Source organism: Drosophila mauritiana, chromosome 2R (assembly GCF_004382145.1).
Source record: "Drosophila mauritiana strain mau12 chromosome 2R, ASM438214v1, whole genome shotgun sequence".
Lineage (NCBI taxonomy): Eukaryota > Metazoa > Arthropoda > Insecta > Diptera > Drosophilidae > Drosophila > Drosophila mauritiana.
Window position 1 is genome coordinate 21156757 of NC_046668.1, and position 8953 is coordinate 21165709.

General features: G+C 45.2%; 3 protein-coding genes across 3 annotated transcripts; all 3 read left to right on the plus strand.

Annotated features, from left to right (window-relative positions):
* The first annotated feature begins 295 nt into the window (after nucleotides 1-295).
* Nucleotides 296-2115, plus strand: LOC117137307 (putative inorganic phosphate cotransporter). The gene is made up of 4 exons (XM_033298687.1): nucleotides 296-337; nucleotides 580-716; nucleotides 774-1847; nucleotides 1903-2115. Exons 1-4 carry the CDS (start codon nucleotides 316-318, stop codon nucleotides 2113-2115), a joined length of 1446 nt encoding a protein of 481 aa, XP_033154578.1. The 5' UTR covers nucleotides 296-315.
* An 866-nt stretch (nucleotides 2116-2981) lies between these two features.
* LOC117137426 (putative inorganic phosphate cotransporter) lies at nucleotides 2982-4834 on the plus strand. Its single transcript, XM_033298856.1, has 4 exons — nucleotides 2982-3003; nucleotides 3276-3412; nucleotides 3469-4542; nucleotides 4610-4834. The coding sequence occupies exons 1-4, from the start codon at nucleotides 2982-2984 to the stop codon at nucleotides 4832-4834; spliced, it is 1458 nt and encodes a 485-aa protein (XP_033154747.1).
* A 1475-nt stretch (nucleotides 4835-6309) lies between these two features.
* LOC117136716 (putative inorganic phosphate cotransporter) lies at nucleotides 6310-8294 on the plus strand. The gene is made up of 3 exons (XM_033297739.1): nucleotides 6310-6551; nucleotides 6614-7687; nucleotides 7762-8294. The coding sequence occupies exons 1-3, from the start codon at nucleotides 6393-6395 to the stop codon at nucleotides 8014-8016; spliced, it is 1488 nt and encodes a 495-aa protein (XP_033153630.1). The 5' UTR covers nucleotides 6310-6392; the 3' UTR covers nucleotides 8017-8294.
* Nucleotides 8295-8953: the final 659 nt, after the last annotated feature.

Sequence of the window (8953 nt, forward strand, 5' to 3'; positions counted from 1 at the left end):
TAAAAATATCAACGGGTCGTAGGGGATTTCGTCTATCTACAAATTTGATTTACTAATCTTGGACTAACAAATGGCATTCCTGCTTTTGCCATGATCTTAATCGCGCGCCACATTCTCTTAAGAATCCGCATGAACTCTTTGTGTTAATACGCACGCGTTTGAGCCTTATCACAGGATAATCAGCCTGATTAGCCAGAAGTTGATAAACAACTCGTACGATTGAAATCGCGGTAGGGTGCGGTTGACTCGAGTTCAGTTCCATTCTATTCTGCCATTTCGGAGGCAGAAGCTCAATTTTCCATCAACACTACAAGGATGACAGCTGAAATAAATAAAGGTATGGCAAAAATATATTCTTTTGGATTCGGGTAAGTTCATGCTTTTCTTTTTTCTTTTAACGGTCGCTTAATGTAAACTGTTCGAAGTAAAAGATGGACTTTAATCAGTAGTACTTGGGGGAGGACCATTAATAAACCAAACCTTTGACCCCTTGGCAAACAGGGAGCCCCATGTGATTTGTTTAACTTTTCTGTTGACTAGTTGGAACCAAAAGCTAACGAGTTTTCGTATTAACTGCAGGACCCCTACTGGGAATGAGACACGTTCAAACCCTGTTGATTTTCTTCAACATCACGTGCTTGTACATCGGTCGACTGAATGTGGGAGTATCCGTAGTGGCGATGACGAATGCCGAGTCTACTAATCCGGATTTTCCAGTAAGAGTTTAAATACACTCTTCAGTCAATCATCACTTTCATCACTTTATTTCTCAGGAATACGATTGGACTTTGACCCAGAAGTCGTATATATTATCCAGCTTCTTTTGGGGATACATCATAACCCAGTTCCTGGGCGGATATTTGTGCAAGCGCTATGGGGTCAAGAGTGTCATGCTCTGGGGCTCCTTTGCATCGGGTATCTTCAGTGCTTTGACCCCGCTTTTCATCGGATTTGGTGGATGGCAAGCCTACTGCGGCATTCGAGTCCTGATGGGATGTGCCCAGGGCCTGATCTTTCCCTGCATCCATCAGCACTTGGCCAGATGGTCACCGCCCGCGGAAAGGAATCGCCTGGGAGCCCTCAGTCACACTGGAATTGAGTGTGGCAACGTGTGTGCCATGTTCTTCAGTGGAATGATAGCCAAAAGTGCCATTGGCTGGCCAGGAATATCGTATGTCTCTGCAGGATTAGCCTTCGCCTGGTGTGCCTTTTGGTTCGTTTTCGCTGCTGACAATGCAGCGGAATCTCGTTACATAACCCAAGAAGAACTGCACTATATCGAATCGTCACTGACGCACAATGAAAACTATCACAAAACCGTCATTCCCGTTCCCTGGATGGCAATATGGACCTCGGCACCGTTTTTTGCTCTTATGGTAGCGCGTTGCTGCGAGACCTGGGGTCTGAGCACCCTGCAGGCCCAGATTCCAACGTACATGAACGGGGTTCTGGACATGGACATGAAAAGCAATGCATTCTTTTCGGCGTTACCATTTCTGGCCATGTGGATTATGTCGTATGTGTACCTGATAACCGCCGATGTTCTGCTCGCCGGAAACAGACTGAGTTTAACGGCCCTCAGAAAGACCTTCAACTCGGTGGCCTTCTGGATTCCTTGTGCCACTTTGATTGGAATCGGATTTCTGGATCAGGAACAAAAGAACCTTGCCATTGCTTTGATGACCATCAGTGTAGGTTTCAACAGTGGAGCAACAATCGGAAGCTCCTTGAACACTATAGATCTATCCCCGAATCATGCGAGTATTCTTATGGGTATTGTGAATACGGCTGCGAATGTAGTGCCTATAGTAACCCCTCTGGTAGTTGGAGTTATTGTTCATGAAGACGTAAGTTTAGACTATTATGGTTTATAATTAAGTAATCATACTATTTTTCTTTCAGAAAAACCGTGCTGAGTGGCAGATAGTGTTTATTATTGCGGCAGTAATTTTCTTTGTCGGAAACTGTGTGTTCCTGTTTTATGGAACGGCTGTTTCACAACCCTGGGATGCTGAAGATTACCTCACAGTAAAGGTACCAGAGCTAGCTATATCTCCAGCTATCCATGAAGTTGGTAAAGGTATTGATGGACCTTCGGAGAAGTCCTTAATATAAAAGATCGACAGCATTTACGCATCCAGTAAGCATAGGAACTATTTATAATAACAAAACCATCAAAAACATTTAGATTGTTATTATTAAATTAAATAAGATATAAGATCTAAGTCAGTAAAGTTCGTTTCTTTATTAAACGTATAAGTAAAAATATGTGTTTATGTGATATGTCCTTATCAAAAGTCGTCAGAAATTACCAAAGGTGTGGCCATAAATCACTCCAATTATGGTATGATAGGAACTACTCTTGATAATACCAATAGATTTGGAAACGCCACACGTCCAGGCACTGCTGTTCCAAACAACCTCGTTAAACAGTAGAAAAGGAACTGCAGGTAAGATATTTGCGTCAAGATATCTAAAAGAAATAATTAAAGATCCAAAACCTTGGCTACTTTCTTTACTAAGTAGCCTGATGGCCGAAATCCACACCTATCCGAAAAGGACTTCTCGTTATGGCCATAAAAAAGCAATGCATTCTTTTTGGCGCTAACATTTTAGGCCATGTTGCTTATGTGGCATCTATATTTTACCGAATCGTGCCAGAATCCTTACGAGGATTGTGGAAATTGATATTTTTATAATGATTTATTGATTGATTTACAACATCCGAACAAATAACACATTAACTCGTTTGTAAAGGTGCAACCTTTTTTTAATGACGCTTTTTTTCAATGGTTAAATTCGCCCGCTGAATGACCTTATCACCTGACGTCGTATCAGATAAGCAAAATTTGGCTTATCGGCTAATTCAATTTGGATTTAAATCCACTCTATGTTCGTGTTCTCACTCACTTAACTTCCCACTGTGATTCCGATCGGTCGTTTGAAAGAAGTGAGGAAGTGTTTTGTTGACCAAATCAAAAATGACGGCCGAGACAAACAAAGGTGTGTGAAAGGAAATCTTTCGGTTCGGATAAGAGTTTGTGAATGAAATGACACTAGACGAACTTGACACAGTTGGAAAACCCTTCACGGAGCAGACCTTGTACTCCGTCTGAAAAATTGAGTTCTGGGCTTTCCGCACGCGCATTGAGTGGTCATAAATTACTCCAATAATGGCGCGATAACCGAATCTCAAGAGCAATTCAGATTTATTTACCCAACTGTTTGTAGACAGGAAGTAGCAGCGATAATACCAGTTCGTTTTGGTTTTGCAGGACCCGTTCTGGGAATGCGGCATGTCCAGGCGCTACTGATCTTCCTTAACATAACCACCGTATTCATAGGCCGCCTAAATGTGGGTGTTTCTGTGGTGGCAATGACCAATGCGGAAACTACGAACCCGGACTTTCCGGTAAGAATACGGATCCTATCAAGGAAATACCCCTTAGCTCACTGCTTCTCGTCTAGGAATACGACTGGACGGAGGCGGAGAAGTCGTACATTCTCTCCAGTTTCTTTTGGGGCTACATCCTAACCCAATTTCTTGGAGGTTATCTCTGCAAGCGCTTTGGAGTCAAGAGTGTAATGTTTTGGGGTGTCTTTGGATCTGGTGTCTGCAGTGCTTTGACGCCACTCTTCATCGAATTTGGAGAATGGCAGGCCTACTGTGGAATTCGAGTGCTAATGGGATTGGCCCAGGGAGTGGTATTCCCCTGCATTCATCAGCACCTGGCTAAATGGTCACCTCCGGAGGAAAGAAATCGGTTGGGAGCTCTGAGTCACACTGGAATCGAGTGCGGCAATGTGAGTGCCATGTTCCTGAGCGGAATGATAGCCAAGAGCTCCCTGGGATGGCCCGGAATCTCATATGTCTCGGCTGGAGTGGCCTTCTTCTGGTGTGCATTATGGTTCGTCTTCGCTGCCAACCATCCCACGGAATCTCGTTTCATAGGAGAGAACGAACTGCTCTATATTGAGTCGTCTCTAAAGCACAATGAGTCATACCACGCTACCATCATCCCCATTCCCTGGAAGGCAATTTGGACGTCAGCACCATTCCTGGCCCTGCTCATAGTACGATGCTGTGAGAACTGGGGACTGAGCACTCTGCAGGCCGAGATTCCATCCTACATGAACGGAGTCCTCGACATGGACATGAAGAGCAATGCGTTCTTCTCGGCGCTCCCATTCTTGGCCATGTGGTGCATGTCGTATATTTACCTTATCGTAGCCGATGTGCTCTTGGGCAAGAACTCGGTTTCCTTGACGGTTTTGAGGAAGACCTACAACTCCATTGCCTTCTGGATACCTGCAGCCACTTTGGTGGGCATTGGCTTCCTGGACAAGGATCAAAAGAACTTCGCAATTGCTCTGATGACCATCAGTGTGGGAGTGAATAGTGCTCAAACCATTGGCAGTGTTCTAAACACAATTGATCTGTCGAAAAATCACGCTAGCATTCTCATGGGAATTGTTAATACAGCTGCGAATTTTGTGCCCATAGCCACTCCTTTAGTGGTTGGATGGATTGTAGAGGAAAATGTGAGTGCTTGCAAAAGTTGGCTAGAAGTAAAGATTTTTAATGGCTTTTCGTATCCTTTCCTTTCAGTCTGATCGCTCCCAATGGCAGATCGTGTTCATCATTGCCTCCGTCATCTTCTTTGTGGGCAACTGCATTTACTTGGTGTTTGGCACGGCCGTAACTCAGCCCTGGGATGCCGAGGACTATCTCCAGACACAGAACCCGGAACTTGCCAATGGACCACCTATGCAGGCGTTATCCTTTCCAATTGACGAAAATTCCAAAGAGAAAATGAATAGTAAAAGCCAATAATTCTTAACCCGCATTAATTTTTTAGACTAGTCTGGAAAACCAAATTTACATTTTAGCATTTGGGTTATATTTGTTCACTTTGGTGGTCTACAAATCACAACTTGGTAGAAAGATAGCAAACGATTATTTCATCTATAACTGGCACTCAAATTGAATTATTCTTGAGATTTTAAAGAGGCCATTGAGGGCGACATCACTTAATATTTTTAATTATAAGTCCGCAGTCTCAAGAGCTAGTCAGCTTTTCGTGTTTTGCTTGTTCAACTAAATAGACATATTCTTGTGTTTATAATTCTCTTAGTTATCGTTGTTAGTAGACTGAATTACAGACCATTTAGTTCTGCAGTTCATTGTTAAGTTTGCAAAGACCTATAAATATCATCTTACGTATAACGATCTCGTCATTGCACTTTATGCCATATGATTTGTGATAAAAAATTGGCAATGCCCACAGTATCACTAAATGGTACACACCTTTACGGTTTCTCTTGAACAAAAATTTAAGGCGTGACCTATATTTGTCACATTTTGAGTGACTCATCGTTCAGAATGAAGGAAAACCCAGTTTCCAATTCTTCCGCCAAGATTTGTGAGAACCTTTCAAAGCTCTGGTATCCCTGAGCAGATAACTAAAGCTCTTCTGGTAATCTCAAATGGAGCCTACTCAGCTTTGGCTCATAACCCACTCAAGCAAGGGGAATCACTCGAGATTGTAATGGCCAGGCGAGGAATTGGCTGAGATTAGAGTTTTCTTTAAATTAATAAAGTTCAATAAATTGACAGAAACATTATAAATACTTTGGCCGTGTGGCGGCTCTGTGCAGTATCGATTAGTTGATTATTTATTTAACTGGTAGCATCGCTTATCAGTTGCGTTCCATTGTTTCGACCAGATTGCGGCCATAAAGAATACTATGCCAAAAAATAAATAAACTCATTCATTTATGGCGGCTCTTTCGGTTGGCCAAAGTGCTGGTGCTGAGCAGAGTTGCCTCTTTCCGCTTTCCGTTTGAAGCTTTCAGGGGATCGGATTTAATTTTTCTACGGCTTCAGGCCCGGCGAGCAAAAACTTCTGTTGATAATCGTGCCATAAATCTTTTGGGCAAATAAACACGTCTCTGGCCAAAGTGGAGTGTTGGGTGGGAGTGCTTGTTTTCTAGCCACCACTTTGTGTAAGTTCATCAATATTTGCCGATAATACGTAGGAACATATGCATATTCTTTCTCGTACTACAATAGGTTCGCTACGTCAGTCAGTTGGCTTCTGGAACGAGGAGTTGCGTCAAAGTGTCTCCGATCGCCGATCTTGTTTGTCGCAGAACCATCTCCCTGGGGACTCACCTGCGAGTCCCCGGGCCAATAGCTATGTGGGTGAATGATATCGCCGAGCTGGTTGGCCCAAGCTTTCAAAGCTTTCCGCTGTCGTATAAATGTTGGCAATACAATGGCGGCTGGGCTTAGAACCATTCCGCCAATCTAACAGTGCAGACCTCGGCAACTAAACCGAAGATCAAAAAGTGTTCCAAGTGGAGTTGCTTCCTGGACTTACTTGCCGATAATGACCCATAAACCTTGCAAGGGCCCTCGTCTGGGCGTGCGACATCTGCAGTCGTTCCTGCTCTTTCTCGGCCTGACCGTGATGCACATCGCCCGGCTGAATGTCAGTGTGGCCATTGTGGCCATGACTAACGCGGCCACCACGAATCCCAACTTTCCGGTGAGTTTTAAGTGATATTCCTTGCGGTACAAAATAGCTGACGTGGCCGCTTTCCCACGCAGGAGTACGAATGGACGGAGAAACAAAAGTCGTACATACTCTCCAGTTTCTACTGGGGCTACATCCTGACCCTGTGTCCTGGCAGCTTCCTGTGTCGTCGCTACGGCGCCAAGGTGGTCCTCTTTATAGCCAGTTGTGGCACTGCTGTGTTCAGTCTGATGACCCCGTGGTGCATCACCTGGGGAGGATGGCAGGTATTTTGCGCCATCCGCATTCTTCAGGGCTTGTTCCAGGGCGTGATCTTTCCCTGCGTCACAGAGCACCTGGCCATGTGGTCGCCACCGGAGGAGAGGAACCGCCTGGGAGCCTTCAGCTACACGGGCACAGATTGCGGCACTGTGCTGGCCATGTTCATAAGTGGCATGATTGCCAAGGGAGCGATGGGCTGGCCGGGCATATCCTATGTGTCTGGATCCCTCTGCGCCGCCTGGTGCTTCCTCTGGCTGATATTCGCCTCCAACAACGCCACTGAGTCCCGATTTGTTGGCGAGGCCGAGTGCAAGTATATCGAATCCTCGCTGGAGCACAATGAGGACTTCCACGATCGCACCATACCAATTCCCTGGAGGGCGATCTGGACTTCTGTGCCCTTCCTGGCCCTGCTGGTGACCCGGTGTGCAGAAACCTACGGACTGAGCACCCTGCAGGCGGAAATTCCCTCCTACATGAACGGAGTCCTCAACATGGAGATCCAGAGCAACGCCGTCTTCTCATCGCTGCCCTTCTTGGCCATGTGGCTGCTGTCCTATGTCTATCTGATTGCCGCCGATGTGCTGCTCAAGAAGAAGATCCTGTCGCTGACCTCCGTGCGTAAGCTGTTCAACACGCTCTCCTTTTGGATTCCGGCTGCCGCCCTGATCGGCATTGGATTCCTCAGCGAGGAGAACAAGAATCTGGCCATCGTGCTGATGACCGTCTCGGTGGGTGTAAACAGTGGAGCCACCATTGGTAGTTCCCTGAACTCCATCGATCTGTCACCCAATCACGCTGGTATATTGATTGGCTTGAGCAATACGGTGGCGAACGTTATTCCCATCCTCACACCACTGATTGCGGGAGAGATCGTGGCTGATAAGGTGAGTCAAGCGTCTAAAAAAGTTATGGAAAATCCCAAATCGAAAACAATTATAAATATTTCCCAATTTCGCAGCACAATCGCGGCCAATGGCAGATCGTCTTTGGACTGGCAGCTGTCATATTCTTCGTGGGCAATGTGGTATTCATCATCTGGGGAACGGCCAAGGCGCAGCCCTGGGATGCGGATGACTTCCTGAAGCCCAAGGACACGGAGACCGCCTGCGAGAAGCCCAAGATCACGCCCGCAGAAGTCGCGCCGCCCATTGATCCCGTCCTGGAGCAGCAAATCAGTTGGCCGGAGCGGTATACTGCCAAAGCCATCGAGTGATTTGTGGCGGAAGTGTCCGATCGCCGAGAACAATTGCTTTTGTTAATCAGTATTAACCATAAGTAGGCTGTAATTTATATTTATTCTATTTATAAGGCGTGATCGTAGCACGAGGCTTAAGTAAATTATTTGCAATTGAATCGCTTTTGTTGTTACCAATCGCTTGTGATTTCGGCACTCGAATCAAGGAAGAGCCCGATAGGCCAGTCCAGCGCAATCTAATCAGTTAATTTATCTCATAAATGTATATAAGTACCATATTTATATTGGATTGCGGCTCATGCGACCAATTGTCAATGGCTGTGGCTAATTCTGAGTGCTTTGCACTGCCCCTCTTTCTCGAGGGGTTCAAAAACATTTGCCACAGCTGTTTGTGAATGTATAAAATGTTCAAAATTGTGATACTTAGAATAAACTGTTGCCTTGTTTCTCCGTTCTTTGTACTTAGCTCTATTTGCACTAGCTCTCGATGGCTGAGAATCAAGTCTCTATTGAGTGGGACACATGGCGTGTTAAAGGTTTGTATGCTCTCCATAAGACCAGCCTCTTTTTGGCCCTCCTAAGATCTGTGAATTCAAATTGCGCATTTTCCTCTGCTGGCTGATGACTGTGATCTTATCACAAGATATTTGTATATATATTGTTATTCTAACTTTCTGCTCATACGCATTATTTACTATTGGCACCTGGGATATTTCGCTGATTCTGCTGCCACTTAAGATCTTATCTGCAAGCCGTCATCTAGTCTAGCTCGAAATGGTGGAATCCCCGTCTGAGACTAGGCTACTTAAGTTGAGTAAGGTCTCCTGTCCTTATCTTATCAGCTGCTAATTCTCCCATAATTATCGCTTAACGATCGCTTCGTCATTTGATAAAATAGCAGTCTAGTGCCCGGAACTAAGTGATTGTAATTGGCTCTGGCGATTGATATAAAGTA

Coding starts and splice junctions, on each gene's coding strand:
- LOC117137307 (XM_033298687.1), top strand. CDS start 316: ATGACAGCTGAAATAAATAAAG. Junction 338..579: donor GACAGCTGAAATAAATAAAG/GTATGGCAAAAA, acceptor TATTAACTGCAG/GACCCCTACTGGGAATGAGA. Junction 1,848..1,902: donor GAGTTATTGTTCATGAAGAC/GTAAGTTTAGAC, acceptor TTTTTCTTTCAG/AAAAACCGTGCTGAGTGGCA.
- LOC117137426 (XM_033298856.1), top strand. CDS start 2,982: ATGACGGCCGAGACAAACAAAG. Junction 3,004..3,275: donor GACGGCCGAGACAAACAAAG/GTGTGTGAAAGG, acceptor TTGGTTTTGCAG/GACCCGTTCTGGGAATGCGG. Junction 4,543..4,609: donor GATGGATTGTAGAGGAAAAT/GTGAGTGCTTGC, acceptor CTTTCCTTTCAG/TCTGATCGCTCCCAATGGCA.
- LOC117136716 (XM_033297739.1), top strand. CDS start 6,393: ATGACCCATAAACCTTGCAAGGGCCCTCGTCTGGGCGTGCGACATCTG. Junction 6,552..6,613: donor CCACGAATCCCAACTTTCCG/GTGAGTTTTAAG, acceptor TTTCCCACGCAG/GAGTACGAATGGACGGAGAA. Junction 7,688..7,761: donor GAGAGATCGTGGCTGATAAG/GTGAGTCAAGCG, acceptor CCAATTTCGCAG/CACAATCGCGGCCAATGGCA.